The 22344-nt window shown below is 36.3% G+C and overlaps 1 protein-coding gene across 1 annotated transcript in view; it reads right to left on the bottom strand.

The window, feature by feature from the left end:
• The window catches only part of ATAD2 (ATPase family AAA domain containing 2), a 63314-nt gene that overhangs the window by 29075 nt on the left and 11895 nt on the right, over positions 1 to 22344 (bottom strand). The window contains exons 3-11 of the mRNA NM_001099020.3: positions 18429 to 18478; positions 16790 to 16955; positions 16327 to 16429; positions 15982 to 16069; positions 14787 to 14951; positions 13460 to 13577; positions 8126 to 8233; positions 3723 to 3831; positions 3345 to 3460 (exon numbers count right to left, since the gene is read on the bottom strand). Coding sequence (NP_001092490.2) covers positions 3345 to 3460; positions 3723 to 3831; positions 8126 to 8233; positions 13460 to 13577; positions 14787 to 14951; positions 15982 to 16069; positions 16327 to 16429; positions 16790 to 16955; positions 18429 to 18478 — 1023 coding nt within the window. The remainder of the gene's footprint in view (positions 1 to 3344; positions 3461 to 3722; positions 3832 to 8125; positions 8234 to 13459; positions 13578 to 14786; positions 14952 to 15981; positions 16070 to 16326; positions 16430 to 16789; positions 16956 to 18428; positions 18479 to 22344) is intronic.

Below are 22344 nucleotides of genomic sequence, written 5' to 3'. Positions count from 1 at the left end.
CAGACATAATCAAATGCAGATGCGGAAAAAAAACTGTTTAGAAAACAATCAGAATTTAAATGGAATAAATCAGTGATTTCAATGGACAAAAGCCAAGACAGAAACAGATTTTTTTTAAAAATATATTTACTGGGCCCATAGTTTTATTTGTGAGATTATTTTAAAGAAAAAAGTAAGGATTCCCATAAAGAGGAAGCAATGGAGATGTTCATGGTACTAATTATCTGTAATAACAAAAACTTAGGAGAAAACAAAATAGTCGGCAATAGCAGAATCAATTAAATAAAATGTGATACATCCACAAAATGGAGTATCATTCAGCCATTGAAATGGAAAGAGAACATACCATATAAAAATAGTTTAACACAATCATATGTTGATTTTTTATGAGCAGAAATTTAAGAAAAGAGAAATGTAAGAAAGTGGAAATGAAGAGAAAAAAATGGAAGGAACTGGTCTAATTTAATTTTTTAAATAGAAGTATAGCTGATATACATTATTAACTAAGTTAGAGGTGTAAAATACAGTAATTTACAATTTTTAAAGGCAATGTTCCATTCAGTTTTTATAAAATATCTGCTCGATTCCCCATTTTGTATAATATACCCTGGTAGATTCTTTTATACCTAACAGTTTATACCTCTTAATCCCCTACCCATACACTGCCCCTTCTCAGCTCCCTCTCCCCATTGGTAATCATCAGTTTGTTCTCTATTATCTGTGCATCTGCTTTTTTCTCATATTCACTAGTTTGCTGTATTTTTAGATTTCACATAAAAGCGATATCATATATATTTGCCTTTCTCTGACATTTCATTCAGCAAAATGGCCTCCAATCCCATCCGTGTCGGTGCAAATGGCAATATTTCATTCTCTGTTTATGGCTCAGCAGTACTCCACTGTGTATATATTTATACCACGTCTTCTTCATCCATTCATTTGCTGATGTGGACACTTAGGTTGCATCTGTATCTTGGCAATTATAAATAATACTGCTATGAACACTAGGGTGCATGTGTGTTTTCTGAATTAGTGCTTTTTTTTGGACATATACCCAACAGTGGAATTGCTGGTATATGACGGTAGTTCTATAATTTTTTGAGAAACCTTCATACTGTTTCTCACAGTGGCAGCACCCATTTACATTCCCACCAACAACATATAAGGGTTTCCTTTTCTCCACATCCTCGCCAACATTTACTATTTGTCCTTTTGACGACAGCCATCCTGACAGGTATGAGGTAATACCTCACTGTGGTTCTGATTTTCATCTCCCTGATGATTAGTGATGCTGAGTATCTTTTCCTGTGCCTGTAGGCCACGTGCATGTCCCCTTGGACAAACGTCTATTCAATTCTTCTGGCGATTTTTACATCAGGTTGTTTCACTGATGTTTAATTGTATGAACTTTTTATATATGTTGGATATTTATCCCTTATCAGTTATATCATTTGCAAATATTTTCTTCTATACGTTGCCTTTCTGTTTTGTTAGTGGTTTCCTTTGCTGTGAAAAAGCGTAAAATATAATTAGGTCCCATTTATTTATCTTGCTTTCATTTTAGGAGATGAATCCAAAGAAATATTGCTATGATTTATGATAAAAGTTCTATTTTTCTTATGTTTTCCACTAGGAGTTTTATGGTTTGTGGTCTTAAAGTTAGTCTATTTTGAGTTTATTTTTGTATATGATGTTAGAGAATGTTCTAATTTGTCATTGTTGCTTTAATTCACTAAACCACTTTTTTTTTTTTTTTTTTTGCCACAACCTGTGGTTTGTGGGATCTTAGCTCTCTGACCAGGGACTGAACCCAGGCCCCTGGGAGTGAGATCATGAAGTCCTAACCACTGGATTGCCAGGAATTCCCTAAAATTCACTAAATGACTTTAACTAGGTACTTTCAACATGTCCTGTCATCATTAAATCACTATTTAATATTCTATATTTTTTGATTAATTTTTTTTAAATTCACCAGTGTTTAACTATAATTGATTTATGCTTCAATTTAACTAAAATGATTTATGCTTTAAAAAGCCTACAAACTTTTAAAAGTTTACTTAAATCAATGTTTCCATAGAGGGTGATTCAGGGAAAAAAATTATAAAAGGAAAAGAAAATCAGGAACTAGGGTTTAAAAACTGGTTAAGTAAGGTATAACAACTAGAAGAAAGAAGATAAAAAAAGGATGGTGATTAAAATTTTAAAAAGGATGGTGATACAAAAAACCCCTACCCTCCTGTCACCAAAACAGCAAATATTAAAGTTGGTGGGGAGAGGAGAGATATAAAAGAAAAAATACAGTTATATATGGCTCGACTGCAAAAAAATATATAGGCATAAAGCAAACACTGAAAATTGATTCAGTAAGTTTATACGTGTACAAATAAACTACTGAAAGTATTAAGGAAGGGGAATAAATATTTATGTATGGAGGGTAGGGAAAGTAAAGGAGCCAAATAGCCACTGTTCATCCTTAGAAGTCTATAAATTGTGTCTAAAATAGAAAAATGAGGGACTTCCCCGGTGATTCATAGTGTGGCCAAAAGACAGAAACAAATTTAAAAAACAGAAAAATTAAAATGAAGAAGCTTTGAAGAGGGCCTACCCTACTTTTGTAAATTTTTCTTTGTGAAACTTACGGTGCTATCTGACTTTTAAAGTTATGTATGTATATAATCAACTATGCACACATGGGAGCTCAGCTGTGTCTGATTCTTTGCAATCTCAGACTGCAGCCCTCCAGGTGCCTCTGTCCATGGATATACTTCAGTACAAAATGAAAATACATATATTAAAAAATTATGTGCATGTATGCACTTCCACTTACTACATCACTCTGCTTGACCTCCCAATTGTATGTAATTATTTTATGCTGTTATAAAACAATAATTTACACTGTTAAGTTAATCATGTTCCCATTATAGCTTGCAATTACAATTATCTTTTATTTTTTATCTGGCTATTGATTGTGAAAACTGAAAAACATCTTTTACTACTCTGAAAAAATAAAATAAAAATACATACATTAAAAAACTATGTACATATATTACTTTGATATAAATTTAAAACCAAATCACAAAGCTAAAAGGAAAAAAGAGTATGTAAGACAAGAATTTTACTAAATGTATGAAAAGTCATGGGAAATGGTTTTTTTAATGGAGAATCAATTTTGAAACCGTTTTTCATCTTAAACATTGAGAAAGTAAAAATACTCAAATCACCCAGGACCTTGCAAGGGCAAGTATAACAAATGACTCTAGACCTGGAAATTTTCAAGAGAGAAGCGGTTTCTGGACATAGCACAGGAAAGACTTTACCTAAAATAAAAAGTATAATTAAATTACCTTGGAGGTTGAATTTTGAATTTTTCAAAGACTTCTGGATAAAGTAATGGAAATACTACCATCTCTTTTAGAGCTGCAATATGATTAGACAAGCCACCAACACTATCAAATCGTACCTGTTAATAGAAGGGAAACATAGACATTCTGAGATTTGTCAAAATCTGAGTCAAAGCTAAAATCTTATTCCATTCTTAAATTATATCCAAGCCACACATAGTCAACTGAGTAAAAGTAACTTAACAGGAACAACTGAGCAACAGTTGTGGCCTAAAGGTTACAAAAAAAAGAAAAGGTTCTACAAAGATAAAAAATTTCTTATAAAACACTGCTTTCTTTTTAAATTTTAAACTAAAATAATACATCTCAGACTGTACTCACTGAAGAATCCAGTTGCATTGGATCAACATCTGCAAGGCTTGCTCCGATTTTCATTCGATCTTTATAAATTCCTTTTAATTCATCTTTGCGAAAATTTAGTGGGAGGCACCTAAGATTACAAACCCCAAACATTCATCAAACACCACTTTCCTCTCCCAAATTCCATGTTAGAATATAGACATTTTTCTTAAGAATTAAAAAAATTCCAAATGGAGTAATCATGAGATTATGTGTTTTGAGTTCCTCCTTTTCTTTACTAGTTGAGAACTTATAGTGTTAGAAATATTTACATCCGAAGGCTTATTATTAAAGATATACAATTTAATGAAAATATCACAAGATACCATGGCAACATAAAGCAATTCATGGTTGAGAGTTCAGGAAGTATCAACATACATTATAACGATAGTGTCTGACCTACAGACACTTTATCATTTGCTGGACACAGTTTTAGTTTAGATGCTAAACAAGTACAAGGTCATTAAATCCTCACAATACTCTTACGACATAGGTATTATTATTTTTCCCATTTTAAAAGAAAGCCAAGGCACAGAAAGGTTAACTGTCTTGCTCAGGATCACACAGATAGTCTAAGTGGCAGATCTAGGAATCAAACCCAAGCAGCCTGACTCCAGATCTGCCACCACCCTGCTATTATACCTCTCAGCAAAATATGCAGAGCCCACCAGCACCTGGATCCATGTCAATCTTTTCAAGCAAGAGTGAATCACTACTTTCCTAATTACTTTCAAAAACATTTACAGTAGGTTACAAAAAAATATACCTAGAAAAAGCTCTTGTTTTATAGATGGAAGAATGAAAACGCTCATGTTAAAAGTTAAGATGTTAAGATACTTGTATAAGAATGCCTAAGCAAAGAATCCCTGCTACTACTAAATACAAGTAAAAGCACACCATCTTCTCCCCAAGTGACAATTCTTGCTAGTTTCAAATTCCATGAGAAATTTATACTGCCAAGCTTAAGATGGAAAAGTTTTCAATTGTGGCTTTTAAAAAGATATTTAAGTAATCCTTAATAGAACTGCATAATATAAAATTAATAGGACTGAATGCACATTTCTATAAAATGAAGGCAAGTACATAACTTTTGAATGATCTAACTCATTGCTGTCCAATAGAAATGAAATGCACACCAAAGTGTATTAACCACACTAAAGAGTATACTATTTTAATAATGTATTTTATATGTCTCAGTTCAGTTCAGTCACTCAGTTGTGTCCAACTCTTTGCGACCCCATGGACTGCAGCACTCCAGGCCTCCCTGTCCATCGCCAACTCCTGGAGTTTACTCAAACTCATGTCCATTGAGTCGGTGATGCCATCCAGACATCTCATCCTCTGTTGTCCCCTTCTCCTCCTGCCTTCAATCTTTCCCAGCATCAGGGTCTTTTCCAATGAGTTAGTTCTTGGCACCACATGGCCAAAGTATTGGAGTTTCAGCTTCAGCATCAGTCCTTCTAATGAATATTCAGGACCGATTTCCTTTAGGATGGACTGGTTGGATCTCTTTGCAGTCCAAGGGACTCTCAAGTGTCTTCTCCAGCACCACAGTTCAAAAGAATCAATTCTCTGACGCTCAGCTTTCTTTATAATCCAACTCTCACATCCATACATGACTACTGGAAAAACCATAGCTTTCACTAGATGGACCTTTGTTGGCAAAGGAATGTCTGCTTTTTAATATGCTTTCTAGGTTAGTCATAGCTTTTCTTCCAAGGAGCAAGTGTCTTAATTTCATGGCTGCAGTCACCATCTGCAGTCATTTTGGAGCCCAAAAAAATAAAGTCTGTCACTGTTTCCCCATCTATTTGCCATGAAGTGATGGGACTGGATGCCATGATCTTAGTTTTCTGAATGTTGAGGTTTATGTCGACTTTTTCACTCTGCTCTTTCACTTTCATCAAGAGGCTTTTTAGTTCCTCTTCACTTTCTGCCATAAGGGTGGTGTTGTCTGCATATCTGAGGTTACTGATATTTCTCCCAGCAATCTTGATCCAGCTTGCGCTTCTTCCAACCCAGCATTTCTCATGATGTACTCTGCATGTAAGTTAAATAAGCAGACTGACAATACGCAGCCTTGATGTTCCCCTTTCCCTATTTGGACCAGTCTGTTGTTTCATGTCCAGTTCTAACTGTTGCTTCTTGACCTGCATACAGATTTCTCAAGAGGAAGGTCAGGTGGTCTTATATTCCCATCTTTTTAAGAATTTTCCAGTTTGTTGTGGTCCATACAGTCAAAGGCTTTGGCATAGTCAATAAAGCAGATGTTTTTCTGGAACTCTTGCTTTTTCAATGATCCAACAGATGTTGGCTATTTGATTTCTGGTTCTTCTGCCTTTTCTAAATCCAGCTTGAACAGCTGGAAGTTCACGGTTCATGTACTGTTGAAGCATGGGTTGGAGAATTTTGAGCATTAACTTTACTAGCGTGAGAGGTGAGTGCAACTGTGCGGTAGTTTGAGTATTCTTTGGCATTGCCTTTCTTTGGGATTGGAATGAAAACTGACCTTTTCCAGTTCTGTGGCCACTGCTGAGTTTTCAAATTTGCTGACATACTGAGTGCAGCACTTTCACAGCATCATCTAGGATTTGAAACAGCTCAACTGGAATTCCATCACCTCCACTAGCTTTGTTCGTAGTGATGCTTCCTAAGGCCCACTTGACTTTGCATTCCAGGATGTCTGGCTTTAGGTGAGTAATCACACCATCGTGGTTATCTGGGTCATTGTGATCTTTTTTGTATAGTTCCTCTGTGTATTCTTGCCACCTCATCTTAATATCTTCTGCTTCTGTTAGGTCCATACCATTTCTGTTCTTTATTGTGCCCATCTTTGCATGAAATGTTCCCTTGGTATCTCTAACTTTCTTGAAGAGATCTCTAGACTTTCCCATTCTATTGTTTTCTTCTATTTCTTTGCACTGATCACTGAGGAAGGCTTTCTTATCTCTCCTTTCTATTCTTTGGAACTCTAAACTCAAATATCTTTCTTCTCCTTTGCTTTTCGCTTCTCTTCTAGTCATAGCTATTTGTAAGGCCTCCTCAGAAAACAATATGTCTCAATATATCCCAAATATTTCATCACACAAAATCAATATTTAAAAAATTGACATATTTTACACTCTCTTTTTTGTACTAAGTCTTTGAAATCCAAGAGTGTGTTTTTTACAAAAACGGATGGTAAATCTCAATTCAGATGAGCTATGGATACATTTTAAGTGTCATATGTGGTTGGCTAGTAGCCAGCATACTGAATGCTGTGTTAAGTTGCTTCAGTCATGTCTGACTCTTTGCGACCCTGTGGACTATAGCCCACCAGGCTCCTTTGTTCAAGGATTCTCCAGGCAAGAATACCGGAGAGGATTGCCATTTCCTCCTCCAGGGGAACTTCCTGACCCAGGGATCAAACACACGGCTCCTGCATCACAGGCAGATTCTTAACCGCTGAGCCACCAGGGGAAGCCCAGCATACTGAATAGAACAGAGCTAACATGATTTAAAAAACACATAGAACTTAGGATATAAAAAATGATTGGTTTGCATGCCCCTTCAATATGTTCTAGTCGCTTTATCAAACATTGTTTTCTACCCTACAAATATTGCATTGTTAGAATCCAAGCACTGAATTATTCATTTACCCCCCATATCCGTAAAATGGGAGTAATTTTTGCCCTGTTTTTATGATTATTGTGAAAAATCAAATGAGCTGATTTAGTATGTCTGAACTTACACTACAAGCAGTTATGAAATAAGTTAACCTTTCAATTTTCCTGAAGAATTCTACAATAAGAATTTTTTTATCATTATAAACAGAAAAAAAAACTTCAGTGAAAAAACAGTTATTTCCTCAAGTCAGTGTTTACCAAGCAGCATTTTGGTTTTATAAGAAAATGTATGCTCTGGACTTCCCTGGAGGTCCAATGGTTAGAAATCCGCCTGCCAATGCAGAGGACATGGGTTCAGTCCCTAGTCTGGGAAAATCTCACATGCCATGGGGCAGCTGGGCCTACCGAGCCCATGTGCTGTGACTACTGAAGCCTGTGTGCCTAGAGCCCGTGCTCCACAAGAGAAGCCACTGCAGTGAGAAGTACTGCAATGAAGAGAAAACCCTGCTCACCACAGCTAGAGAAAGCCCACATACAGTAACAAAGATCCAGTGCAGCCAAAAATATATAAATTAAAAAAAATATGTTCTAACCACAGTTAGTTTCAACCTCAGATATTTCAAACACGAGTTATTATATATTAAGGCTTATATATTAAACTGGTATATAAATTTTTAACTAATTGTTTATTATGTGCCAAGCTGTACATATTCCCGAATTATTCATTTTTCTTTCTACTTAAAAAAGCTGGCAGTTTTAAAGGAATCAACAAGCACTTACCTGTTGATAGCTCTATTACGGCTCCTTTTTCTTCTCCTCTCAAACTGCTGTTCGTCTTCTGAAGAGGAGGATGAAGTAGAGTCACTACTGTGGATTGCATGCCTTCGCCTAAAGAGGTAAACTGAAATCATAACTGAAGAAGGCAGGAGAAACATACAATACAAATATCAGAAATACCTAAAAATACCTAGTGATCCAAAAATGTTTATCATAAAATTAATATATTTGCTGAATCAATGAAGTGAGCTTTGTTGGTTGAATCTTCTGAAGGAAATAAAAGACTTGGATAACTGAGAATGGAAAAGATAGGAAGCTACAGGCATCATTAAGACAAAACATGGTCCAGACAGAGTGACTTCTTGTCTTAATATAAGTCAGGTATACTCAAAGAGAAGGTACGATAAAGAGGGTTTTACAATCTTTGGGATTGTAATTTTAGAAAGTATTTTCAAGATTATACTATACATAATTTACATTTGGAAGGGAATCACCTATTTTGAAATGTCAAACAATATTCAAAGGAGAACACGATAATTTTTTTTCTTTAGAATTTTTAATGTAAACCAAAGGGGATTAAGAGGGATCAAAAAAAGCTAAGAAACAGTGAGAAAATAGATGGTCTTTTATCTATAGTGTATCCTCAACTCTAAATTCACAACTGCCATTTAATGGTTGTGTAAACGTGGATGAGTCACTCAACCCATACAAGCCTGTATTTTCCTACTTACAAAAAAAAAAAAGAGAGAGAGAGAAAAATAATCAAAATCTTAGCCTGCTTGGTAGTATCAGATGAAGTACCGAATGTTACAATCTCAAAAAAGTTTTTAAATCACTTCTACCTTTGGACAGTTGCAAACGACTCACGGAATAAAAGCAAAGAAATCTGGCTGGGAAAACTTTTAATCATTCTGTTGGCTCAGGGTGGACAGCATTTCCTGAGTCAGAATACAATCATGGTTAAGTAGGTATGTCCAAAAATACAGAAGTTCACAATTTATTATCTGAAAATTGAAGTCCAGAATCTTGTACCTAGAAAAACCCTGTAAACAAGTTTTTCCATTATTCACTTAGCAGCAAAACATGACCTGAAATGTTTTGCATTTCACAATGCAAATTCACAATCTCTATTTGTCCCACTTACTATGATTATTCATATGTTTTGCTATAAAATTAATACATTTGACTATACACTGGGGGCCCAGACACACTTACAAATGTTAATGTTGCACATTATGATTGTTGTATATTATCTTTGTAACTCTACCCCTGGCCACAAATCCGAATGCTGAAACATAAACAGCCCCAGGGTTTTGATAATCCTCCACCATCCAACCACTCAAACACGCCTAAGACCAATTTTGTGATCTGCCTGAAACTAAAAATATCTAGTACAAGTCTACAATTTTATATGAAAAACTTATTTAAATACTACCATTAATATTATAAAGAGACCTTCACAATTACAAAGTACACATAACTGTCTGTGAATTCAGTAGGTATGCACATAATTAAGACTAACAATTAATAAAAAGGACTAGCATTGACTGTTTCTTGTACCCAGCAGTTGACATATCTCATTTAAACAATTAAAACTCTGGACAAGTACATATTAGTAGGCTCATTGTATAATCAGGGCCAATATGGCTCACAGTTCAACTAATCTGCTTAAAATATCAGAATTAGTCAGTGACAGTGTCAGAATTCAAAACCTTTGTCTATTAAAAAAAAAATGGTTCACATTCTGTACACTACCACACTGATGATCTCCAGTTGTTTATTTCATAAATCAAAAAATTATAAGCAAACCGCAAAATCTTGTGTACTGACACAGTTTCCAACGTCTGATTTGCAAAGTAGGGATTACCTTTAACCATTAAAGTGCAGTAACAAATGCAAATAGTACTTAACATACGCCAGGTACTATTTTAAGTGATTTACATGTATTAACTCATCTACTCTGCAGTACTATGAAATAGGTGCTATTGTCTGCATTCTACAGATCAAAAAGTTAAGCATGGACAGGTTAAGTAACTTGGAAGAGGTCACTAATAAGTTAAGTGGTAGAAGTGAATTCACACAATCTAGGCAGTCCTAGCTCTTCAGAATTACACTACACTGCAGAAAGTCTATTATTTCAGTTGAAAAAAATTCTAAACACATATAACCCCCGTTCACTCTTTTTCTTTCTTCCCATTTTCTTCCTATTTCCCAAAACTTCTTCAAAACTAAGAAGTTTTGAAAATCTGACACAGACAGCACTGGGACCTGCACTATGAATCCAACTAGAACTTCTAGAGAGGTCAATTCTAGTTCCTTGACAACCAGTAAGGAATACTTTGAAACACTAGTGAAGCAACTGTGCTATTTATATTACCTTCTTGTTTAAAGGTGGTAGGTTTGTTTCAGAAACTGCAAACTGAGGCTAGAGAATAAACCTTAGATGATGAGAGGTTAGCAACCACAAGAAAGACAGAAAATCCTACTTTAAGGCAGCATTTCTGAAGCTCTGCTGTGTAAGTATGCCAAGAGACCCTTGGAAGATCCTGCATGGTGGCTGCAAGTTTCACTAAGAGCAAAGTTCCAACGATTTTTCGGATTTGTGTTTTGTTTCCCTGCCTAAGCAGGATACGAACTATAAACAGAGGTTGATCTCTTCAAGAAAAAGTAAAAAGGCTAAGCAAAATGACTGCCATTAAAGCTGTCAGAAGAAATGAGATGTTAACTCCACCCTGGCACAGAAAATTCACAGAAAAAAAAAGTTTATAAAGGGCTACATTCAAAACATCTGGTAAAGGTGTAGAGAAACTGAAACTCTAGTACACTGTGGGAATGTAAAGTGGAGCAACCATTTTGGAAAAATGATCTGGCAATTCTCAAAACATTAAATATAGTTAGTATCTGATCCAGCAATTTCACTTCCAGGTATATATCCAGGAGAAACCAAAACATGTCCACACAACAAGTTACACATGAATGTTCCTAACAGAATTACTCATAATAGCCAAAAAAGTAGAAGCAACCCAAATGTACATCAACTAATAAAGGGATAAACAAAATATGGTACATTCATACAAAGGAATCTTATTTGCCAATAAAAAGGGATAAAGTGGGACTTCCCTGGTAGTCCAGTAGTTAAGAATTTGCCGGCCATTCTTGTTTCTCTTAAAAATGAATTCTGCCTTTGACCAAAGATTTACCTAGGTAGGGATAAGCATAAGTGTTGCTTCAATTTTCTGAGGTCTTACAAGATCAATTAAAAAAAAAAAATTCTCCTGCCAATTTAGGGGACATGGGTTTGATCCCTGGTCTGGGAAGATTCCACATGCTGCAGAGCAACAAAGCCCATGTTCCACAGCTACTGAGCCCTCGTGCTGCAACTACTGAAGCCCGTGAGCCTAGAGCCTGTGCTCCACAAGAGAGGCCACCACAATGAGAAGCCCGTGACCACAACTAGAGAGAGCCCGTGGGCAGTAACGAAGACTCAGCATAGCCAAAACCTGAAGAAAAAGATTATTAAAAAAAGAAAGAATGAAGTACTGATATATGCTACAATGTAGATGAACCTTTAAATTGTTTTAATAAGCAAAAAAAGCCAGTCACAAAAAAATTCCACTTATATGAAATACCCAGAATCTATAGAGACAGACAGTAGACTAGTGGTAGCTTAGAGCTTGAGGGATTGGAGTGATAACTGAAGAGTACAGGGTTATTTTTTAAGCCAAGAATTGTACACTTTAAATGGGTAGGCTATATGGTATGTGAATTATATCACAATAAAGCTGTTATCAAAATGAAGAAGTTTAAAGGGAGTTATCAAAACCAATACAAAGGTCACTAATGTAAGTCATGGAACAGCTAAATCTCTTGCTTCATACTTCAAATGTGTTAGAATCCACCACTAGTCTGAGATCCAAGGGCAGGAATTCTGGCTGAGCCATTTTTATATCCATAGTATGTGGCACATAGTAGTATTCCAATATTTGTTAAATAATAGGAGGGGGGAAAATCCTGTACCCGAGGAATTATACAGTAACATAAGATACTCTCCATAGAGAAAGAGTATTCCCTGTGAACCAAATAAGGGAACTCCAGCACCAAAGTGGCAAAAAGAAAAGAAAAACCCACCTGCTACCCACCACAAGCTGGTGACTACAGAGGTCGTCAGTCAACAATCATGTTATTCCCAGATATATAAACCCATTAAATATGGGAGAAGAAATCAAATTTCAAAGTAACCGCCAGCCTCTCACCTCTGTTGGCTCAAACAGAAGCCTGTCCTATGAGTCAGGCAGCCACCCTGGGTACTATGCTAATGAGGACTCCCGTGCATACTACACTTTACTTTCCTTTTCTGAGGATCATTAAATTTCACTATCAAAATACTGGTCTTTAACAATATCCTACAGGGCCTATGAAAAGTACCGACAGTATGGGCACCTTTCAGTGCAATTTATCTCTAGCAGCCCCAACAGGTTGTCTTTCTCATCCTCTATCCTTCTGGGCTGTGGTTGTATGAAAAGGGATGAAGAAACAAGAAATCCAGAATGTACACTTATGATTTTGAAACTCTAAAAATTAAATTATGAAAAATATGAACTTTTACTTGTGTCCTGCCTTTTTAGGCTTCCCTTACAAGCTTCCTCATTCATGAACTACTATAATGCTACTGTTACCCAGAAAATTCTATTGCATTAGAAAATCTTCTATTACTCGGGAGAATGAAGAATTAATAAGAATTACCTCCTCAGACTTAAATATGACAGACAGACAAGTGTTAGGATGCAGAAGGAAAAGAAACCCACAAATAATCTTAATAGTCAAAGAAAATTAATGTTTCCTACTATGTAAGAAAAACAAATTTGCCAAAAAAAAAAAAAGACGGGCAGAGTCCTAAGAAGTCTAAAAGCATGTAACTTAGAATTTGTCATGGTTAAGAAAATATGTCTGGGATAGTATGTGAAGACTATCACAAGACTAAACCTATACTCTCACTTAACGTGAAAATTAAATGACACAGTCTATGTAAAATTCTTACACCAAGCCAGGAATACAGTAAACACCGAAGCGAAAGTAGCTCTCTATTACTACTGTGGAACAGGTGAATAAACTACCTTACCAAGGCAGTTATTAATAATTCCTATCAGTGAAGGCAAACTGAAAACTAGTCAGTAGTTGTGGAGCCTGAAGTAGTAAAGCCCTGAAGACACAGGGCTAACTCTCCAAAACACACAATTCTAGAATTCCATCCTGATACACCCAATCTTAAGGCTCTAGATTTCTACTCTAATACAGCCACAATCATGTCATAAATCAATCACTATTTCAGAACCAAACCTGTTCATTCGTTTACAATAAGGACTTCTTGGTCCCGCAGAAGACAATCGATATCTTGGTCTCGCAGGAGAAGCTGGGCCAGTATAAAATATTTTGGGCTTTCTCTGATGACGAGGTTCTAAGAAAAAAATTATATGTACATGACATAAATATGTATAAACACAATTTTGCTCTTCATCTAAATACCTACAAAGGTGCTGTGCATGTGCACGTGCTAAGTGGCTTTAGTCGTGTCTGACTCTTTGCAACCCTACGGACTGTAACCCACCAGGCTCCTCTGTCCATGGGATTCTCCAGGCGAGAATACTGGAGTAGGTTGCCATGCCCTTCCTTCCATGAAAATACTATTAATAGCATGTATCTACTAGAGTAAATTTTACTGTTCGTGGTTTAAATCATTTATGCCCGCAAGGCTGCTACTGAATATATGTGTGCAAGACAGACAACAACCAACAAAAACACACACTGACCACAAACAACCATTATGATTATACTGATGCATAATGGCTGATTATCAGTCCTATATATATATACACACACACACATATAGACATATATATATATACTTTTAAGTGTTGAGGTACAACTTTCACATAAATCAAAAGTGGTCCTATTTATACAAACTTGTAAATTAAGTACAAAACTGTGAAAGCTAAAATAACTAAAGCAGACATGAAATTTCAAAGTCACCCAATTATTTGCTTTGGTCAAGGCTAACATTTAATTTTTAGAAGATGTAACATCTTAAGTCGGAAAGAAAAAGAAATACCGTGTAAAATTGCTTATTGCTTATCAAGAAAAATGGTACAGATGAACTTATTTGCAAAGCAGAAACAGAGATACAGATGTAGAGAGTGGACTCATGGATACCAAGGGAGTAAGCAGGTGATGGTGGGAAGAACTGGGAGACTGGGACTGACATAGATACACTACTACGCATAAAATAGATGACCAATGAGAAATTACGCATAGCACAGGGAACCCTAAACCCAATGCTCTGTGGTGACCTAAATGGGAAGGAGATCTAAAAAAGAAGGGATGTATGTATAACTGATTCACTCTGCTATACAGAAGATACATAACATTGTAAAGCAACTATACTCCAATAAAATTAAAAAATATATATATATACACACACACACACCAAGGAGGAAAAGAAAAAGAAATAACTTCCTGCACATTTTCGGTAAGTTATGAAAGACAACAGCCATGAGTATTCTGTAAAATGATAACCTGAAAAATAAGAATGACAATGGAAAGGCAGTAAAGATAAAGGTAACATAATTATATCTTCTCCTGGAAAAAAACATTAATAGATATGTCTTACTTTCCAATGGAGCCTGATAGTAAACAGTAGCCTTTCTTTGTCTAAGATAGTATCGCTTCTGATTATCTTCCTCAACGTCCTCTTCATCTTCATCGTCATCATCATCTTCCTCTTCTTCATCATCTTCATCTTCATCTTCTTGGTCTTCACCCTCTTCAGATGACTCTACAAATTAAGAAACATTTACTTTTAGGCTTCTAAAGACCCTCCTTTTAAAACTCATTTACTTCTAGATTGTCCAAAGAATCTTTAATTCTGCAACATTAAAGACTGAAGATTTTGAAAAATGAAGTAAAAAACTATAGAATTAAAAATAACTAGAGGAAGGAAAAAAGTAGTTTAAAGGCCACTGTCACTAAGTACCAAACTAAAGTTTCAAGTATTACTGCTAATTCATTAATATAGTGCACTTCTGTCCCTGAGTTACATGACATGTAATCTGCTTAAAGATAATGTAAAATACCCTCAGCAAACATTTAAAACACATTTCAGAAAACAAATTTTCATTCAAGAAAATTTCTAAGAAATTGCAGCAATAAGTTCTAAAGAGAATAGTAAAACCTGGCATGAGGGTATAGATCAGTGATAGAGCATTTAATGGCAGAATAGTAAAACGTAACTTTATTTATTTATTTTTTTTTAATTTTATTTTATTTTTAAACTTTACATAATTGTATTAGTTTTGCCAAATATCAAAATGAATCCATCACAGGTATACATGTGCTCCCCATCCTGAACCCTCCTCCCTCCTCACACCATCCCTCTGGGTCGTCCCAGTGCACTAGCCCCAAGCATCCAGTATCGTGCATTGAACCTGGACTGGCATCTCATTTCATACATGATATTTTACATGTTTCAATGCCATTCTCCCAAATCTTCCCACCCTCTCCCTCTCCCACAGAGTCCATAAGACTGTTCCATACATAAAACAGGTAGACATATGTTATCTGTAGATGTATTATACAAGCAAACCAGTTTCATCTGTTTTAGAGTTGTTTATTTCAAATACATTCCCAGCAAAACACATTATCCTTTTATCTCCCTTACTTTCACTTTTTTCTGACACTATGACCAACTCCCTAATTTATCACAAATTACCATACATGTTATAGCTTCTGAATAAAAAGACTATATCCTACTAAATAAAAAGCATTGAAATTCAAACCCAGAAGACAGAACAAGAGAAAAGACTAACCCACACTGCCTTCTTGATTGTCAGTTGTTTCTTCATCAGTTCTTTGAATATCTTTTTGTTTCCCTCTTGTGTACATGTTAAGATTCCCCTAAAAATGTTTAAATAAAATCCATTATTGTTTAGTATGTTTATTTAAAATAAATCCAGTAGGACCTTCCAACCTTACTTAAATAATGAAGATATTTCCAGTTATAAACTCTTACAACTCTAGTAATAACTCTAGTGACTGATAAAATAATTGCTGAATAAAATGAATAATTTAACCAAAAGAAAGGACAGGGACTACAGAAAAAAGGTTAAACTGGAGATTATGAAATCATCCCCTTAATGGAAGAATATATTTACTTCTTCTGTTTCATTAAATACTTCCAAGTCTTCAAGTTTTCTCATTCGCCGTCTACGCTGCTTCTCCATATCATCCATTTTTTGAAGCACAGCTTCAGCAGTGCTTAAAAAAAATGATATAAACATAAGCTAAAATTGTGAAAGAGTAGTATATATATATTTTAAAGACTAGTATATTTTTAAAAACTTAATTTTTCTTCCATTATATTCTTCAACTGCTGGAATTTTAAATATCTTTATAAGAAGCACTGATTTACTACTATAAAAATTTTAGCTATTCTTTATAAGAATTTAAATACAAATATAGTTAAATGCACATACAGAATTATTACAAAGTCCTCTAATAATCACTTTATACTTTACATAAATGGAATGCATTTAACATTCATGCTAGTCAAAATTTAGTCCCCAACGAAAAGTTTTTGTCAGCTAAATCATCTTCATCTAAATGAGTTTTACTTACTTTGTTATAAGTTTGTCAAACAGTACAGACTGGTTCACACTACCATAGCGGCTTCTGATTCTACAGCTCCGGCGAACTTCAACATCACCGCTCTCTTCATGCAAGTGTTCTGTTTTTTGAACTATGCTTCTAGTCCTCAATGACCGAGTAACTGCAATTGCTTTGTCTTCAGAGATGTGTACATAAAAGTAAACAGAAAGATTTGAAATAACAGCATTTATAAAACAATTCTAAAGTGAACAACTGAAGAGCCACACTTTCATGTAACAAAGTTTTAGTTTCTTGAACTTACACTTATCTTATGTAAAAATAAACAACACACACCTACTATAAGTCCGATCATACCACTCTCAAGGGAAAACACACATATATAAATAATACAAAGACTTGTATACAGTGTTCGAAGCAGTTTTGTGACAGCCCCCAAATGGAAACAACCCAAAACAAATGTCCATCAAAAGACAGACAGACCAACTGTGAGAAACAACCTGTATCCATCAAGAGGTGAATGGATAAAGAGTATGTGGGACTGGGAACTTCCTGGTGGTCCACACTTCTACTATGAGGGTCTGGGTTTAATCCCCGGGCCCTGGTTGGGGAGCTAAGATTTCACAAGCTGTGTGGCATGCCACTACCCCAAAAACAAACCTAAAAAACAAACAAAAATCCCCCACAGAATATGTGGAATACACATACAACAGAACAGTGTCCAGTTATAAGAAACAGGACATCCCGCCAGTGGCAGTAACACAGATGGACCTTGAAGGCGTTATGCTAAATGAAGCAAGTCAGAGAAAGACAAATACTAAATGACATCACTTTTACGTATGATCCAGGAACAGAGACTAGAATAATGATTACAAAGGACTGGGTGGGGAGTAAGAGAAAGGAGAAGATTGTTGGTCAAAGAATACAAATTTTCAGCCATAAAATGAGTAAGTTCTGGAGCTCTAACATACAGCAGACTGATTATAGTTAATAATACTGTACTGGATATTTAATGTTGCTAAGAGACTGCAGCTTGAATGTTCTCAGCAATAAGAGAAATGGCAATTACGTGACATGATGCAGGTGTTAGCTAAAACCATGATAATAATCATTTTGTAATATATAAGGATCGAATCAACATTCCTTGTACTCCTTAAATTAACACAGTTATATATCAATTATATTAAAAGAAAGCTAAGGAAAAAAACTGTGGTATATCCATATAATGGAATACCACTATTCAGCAACAGAAAGCAACTCTATGGATGATTCTCAAAGAAATTATGCTGAGTAAAAGAAGCCAGACAAAAAGAACACATACTGTATAATTCCATTGATATAAAGCTGTAGAAAATACAAACTACTCTACAGTGGCAGAAAGCAGATTGGCGGCCACTTAGGAACCTTGGGGCATGGAGGGCATGGAGAGGAGCTGGGGAAGCCAGCAGTGATTATAAAGGGGCCTGAGGAAATTCTGGGAGGTGGTTATCTTTACTACCTTCTCATGGTCATGGTTTGACAGCACACACTTGCATCAAAACCAAAAAAATTGTATACTTTAAATACGGACAGTTTATTGTATGTACCTCAGTATGCCTGTAAACAAAAACTGAATATTTAAGAAACTTTAAATGCCTTTAACATTACTTACCTTCTTTGCACTCTTCTTTTTTTTTATCAGCTTGCTGTCTGGCCAACTGCCTATATTAAAAAATATATTAAATAACTCAAGATAATTGACATAATTTTAAATCCTGTATTTCATAATATAATGAACTAGGACAATGGAAAAATATGTTTATATAAGTTATAGCTAAATAAAGGCTAAGAACCCTGTTGTGAAATTCAGTGATATACAGTTGTCCCTCAGTGTGAGGAAGGGATTGGTTCTAGGGTCCCCTGTGGATACCAAAATCCAAGGATGCGTAAGTCTCTTAGAATTTGCATATAACCCATGTCCATCCTCTTTATCATCTCCAAATCACTTGTAATATCTAATACAATGTAAATGCTACATAAACAGTTGTTCAGTTCAGTTCAGTTGCTCAGTCGTGTCCAACTCTTTGCGACCCCATGGACTGCAGCATGCCAGGCTTCCCTGTCCATCACCAACTCCTAGAGCCTGCTCAAACTCATGTCCATTGAGTCGGTGATGCCATCCAACCATCTCATCCTGTCATCCCCTTCTCCTCCCGCCTTCAATCTTTCCCAGCATCAGGTCTTTTCCAAGGAATCAGTTCTTCCCATCAAGTGGCCAAAGTACTGGAGCTTCAGCATCAGCCCTTCCAATGAATATTTAGGACTGATTTCCTTTAGGATTGACTGGTTTGATCTCCTTGCAGTCCAAGGGACTGGAGATATCAAGGGAACATTTCACGCAAAGATGGGCACAATAAAGGACAGAAATGGTATGGACCTAACAGAAGCAGAAGATACTAAGAAGAGGCGGCAAGAAAACAGAGGAACTATACAAAAAAGATCACAATGACTCAGATAACCATGATAGTGTGATCACTCACCTAGAGCCAGACATCCTAGAATGCAAAGTCAAGTGGGCCTTAGGAAGTATCACTACGAACAAAGCTAGTGGAGTGATGGAATTCCAGTTGAGCTATTTCAAATCCTGAACGATGATGCTGTGAAAGTGCTGCACTCAATATGCCAGCAAATTTGGAAAACTCAGCAGTGGCCACAGGACTGGAAAAGGTCAGTTTTCATTCAAATCCCAAAGAAAGCCAGTGCCAAAGAATGTTCAAACTACCACACAACTGCAGTCATCTCACACGCCAGTGAAGTAATGCTCAAAATTCTCCAAGCAAGGCTTCAACAGTTTGTGAACCGAGAACGTCCAGATGTTCAAGCCGGATTTAGAAACGGCAGAGGAACCAGCGATCAAATTGCCAACATCCATTGGCTCATAGAAAAAACAAGAGAGTTCCAGAAAAACATCTACTTCTGCTTTACTGACCACACCAAAGCCTTTGACTGTGTGGATCACAACAAACTGTTGTTAGTGAGTGGTAAATTCAAGTTTTGCTTTTTGGAACTTTCTGGAATTTTTGGTTGGAAAATATTTTTGATCCACAGTTGATTGAAACTGCACATGCAGAATCAGTGGCTACAGAGGGTCAACTGTATGCATTAAGTCTTAGCTAAGCAGAATTAATCAAACCATAGTATCTTACTTAAAACATGAAGTGAAATCCTTATCCTAAGTATTTAGGTATAACTGAACTGAGTAGTGGGCAAAGAGAAGACAAGGTGTTTTATACAACAAGAATATAGTGGTCCCACATCCTTGAGGACCTAAGAACACATCATAGAAATTAGTGACATGTTAATTTTCCTCTAAGAACATGTGCTGGCTACAATCTTCACACAACATGCATTATGATTCACAGGTAGAAACGGTCACATTTGTCAATCAGATATCCCATCTACAAACTGACATACAGAGTCTGCTGCATTGGAAAGAACACCTTCCAAAGGATTTAAAAAAAAGTATCTTCCTCTATTTTTCCCCAAACCCACTGAAGCAAACAAAGCAGTATGTCTCATTCACTCATTATTTTTAGGGATTCAATTTTCCATACCTGGATAGGCTATGTATTCCCTGATAGCTCAGTTGGTAAAGAATCCACCTGTAATGCAGGAGACCCCGGTTCATTTCCTGGGTCAGGAAGAACCCCTGGAGAAGGGAAAGGCTACCCATTCCAGTATTCTTGGGCTTCCCTTGTGGCTCAGTTGATAAAGAATCTGCCTGCAATGCGGGAGACCTGGGTTTGATCACTGGGTTGGGAAGATCCCCTGGAGAAGGGAAAGGCTTCCCACTCTAGTGTTCTGGCCTGGAGAATTCTATGGACTGTATAGTCAGTCCATGGGGTCTCAAAGAGTCGGTCAGGACCGGACAGTGCGACTTTCACTTTCATTAATCAACCTATAAATCAAGCTCTTTGCAAGTGGGCTGGTTATACCCGTGGAATTTCAAATGCAACACTTTAAAATGAAACTATCTTATTCTAAACCATCTATATCTTCGTAACAATGTAAGTCATCATTAGACTTCCTTAACTCTTTTGGAACAGGCTTTAAGAATGAAGAACAAAAAGAAACACTTTTCTGCAATCCATCTACAGATCAAGGGCTAGTTTGTTTACAGGTTCATAGAGTTTCCTCATGGAAGAGCCCCTCTCTCCATACCATGTAGGTCTACACTTCTACAAACAAGGCCCCCCTAATAGATGCTAGGGATACAAAGACTAAAGCAGTGTCTTTTTCTTTTTTTGTCTGTAGGGGAAGGGAAGCAATTTCCTACTTGCAAGGGTTGCTATACCTTTTCTTAAACAGCTAGATAATAAATATTTTGGCTTGTCAGCTGTACAGTTTCTGTCATAACTACTCATACAACTCTAACACTGAAGTAGGAATGCAGCCCTAGACAGAATGAATGGGCATGGCTGTGTTCCAGTGAAATTATTTACAAAAACAGATGTCTGGACTTTTGTCAACTCCTGAGAATATGATGAAAGCTATGGGTCTTTTCTCCCTGCTGCTGCTGCTGCTGAGTCGCATCAGTCGTATCCGACTCTGTGCGACCCCATAGACAGTAGCCCTCCAGGCTCCCCCGTCCCTGGGATTCTCCAGGCAAGAACACTGGAGTGGGTTGCCATTTCCTTCTCCAATGCATGAAAGTGAGAAGTGAGTGTGAAGTCGCTCAGTCGTGTCCGACTCTTAGCGACCCCATGGACTGCAGCCTACCAGGCTCCACTGTCCATGGGATTTTCCAGGCAAGAGTACTGGAGTGGGTTGCCATTTCCTTCTCCACTTTTCTCCCTAGAAAACTGCATATACACATGTAAGTTTAAAACATTGTTTCAGAGTTTTCATATGCTGCCTGAAAAAACACTATTAGTAGACCCTAGTTAAGAACTTTAGGACTAAACAAATATATAGTCTTCCCTCAAGCCATAGTTACTCAAATCTTTCTGTATTATTCTATCAACCTTGGTTCCCTGGTCTTTGAGTCCCAAATAGACTGAAAACAAAGGGTTGGTGGGTAAAACCACACAGAAAGAAGTAAAAAAATTATTATAATCAGGCAAACTGGCAATAGCGAACAGTCATCCTGGTAAGAAATAGGAAAACTAGATAAAGCAGAATTCAAAAATACTATAGGCCACATTATATAAGTCTTGTACAAACAGATCCTGATGTTATCTATATAAATTAGAGCCTTTGCAATAATGATCTGAATACAGGGAATTCTTTTAAAGATAGGAATTATTCTCTACAGGAAATATATAAAGAGCCAGCCAACAAGCACAAGAAAAATAATCCAACATTATTAACCATCTATGACAAGTGTTAGTGAGGATGTAGACAAAGTGGGACCCTCATACAGTGCTGGTGAGAATATAAAATGGCACAGCTGCTATGAACAACAGTTTGGCAGTTCAACATTAAAACAGAGTTACCATTCAACCCAATAATTCACTTCAAGGCATATACCCAAAAACCAAAACTCTATGTCCACACAAATATCTGTACACCAGTCTTCATATCATTCA

The sequence above is a fragment of the Bos taurus genome, chromosome 14, assembly GCF_002263795.3.
Source record: "Bos taurus isolate L1 Dominette 01449 registration number 42190680 breed Hereford chromosome 14, ARS-UCD2.0, whole genome shotgun sequence".
NCBI classification, from domain to species: Eukaryota; Metazoa; Chordata; class Mammalia; order Artiodactyla; family Bovidae; genus Bos; species Bos taurus.
This window is presented reverse-complemented; position numbering and strand designations above follow the sequence as displayed.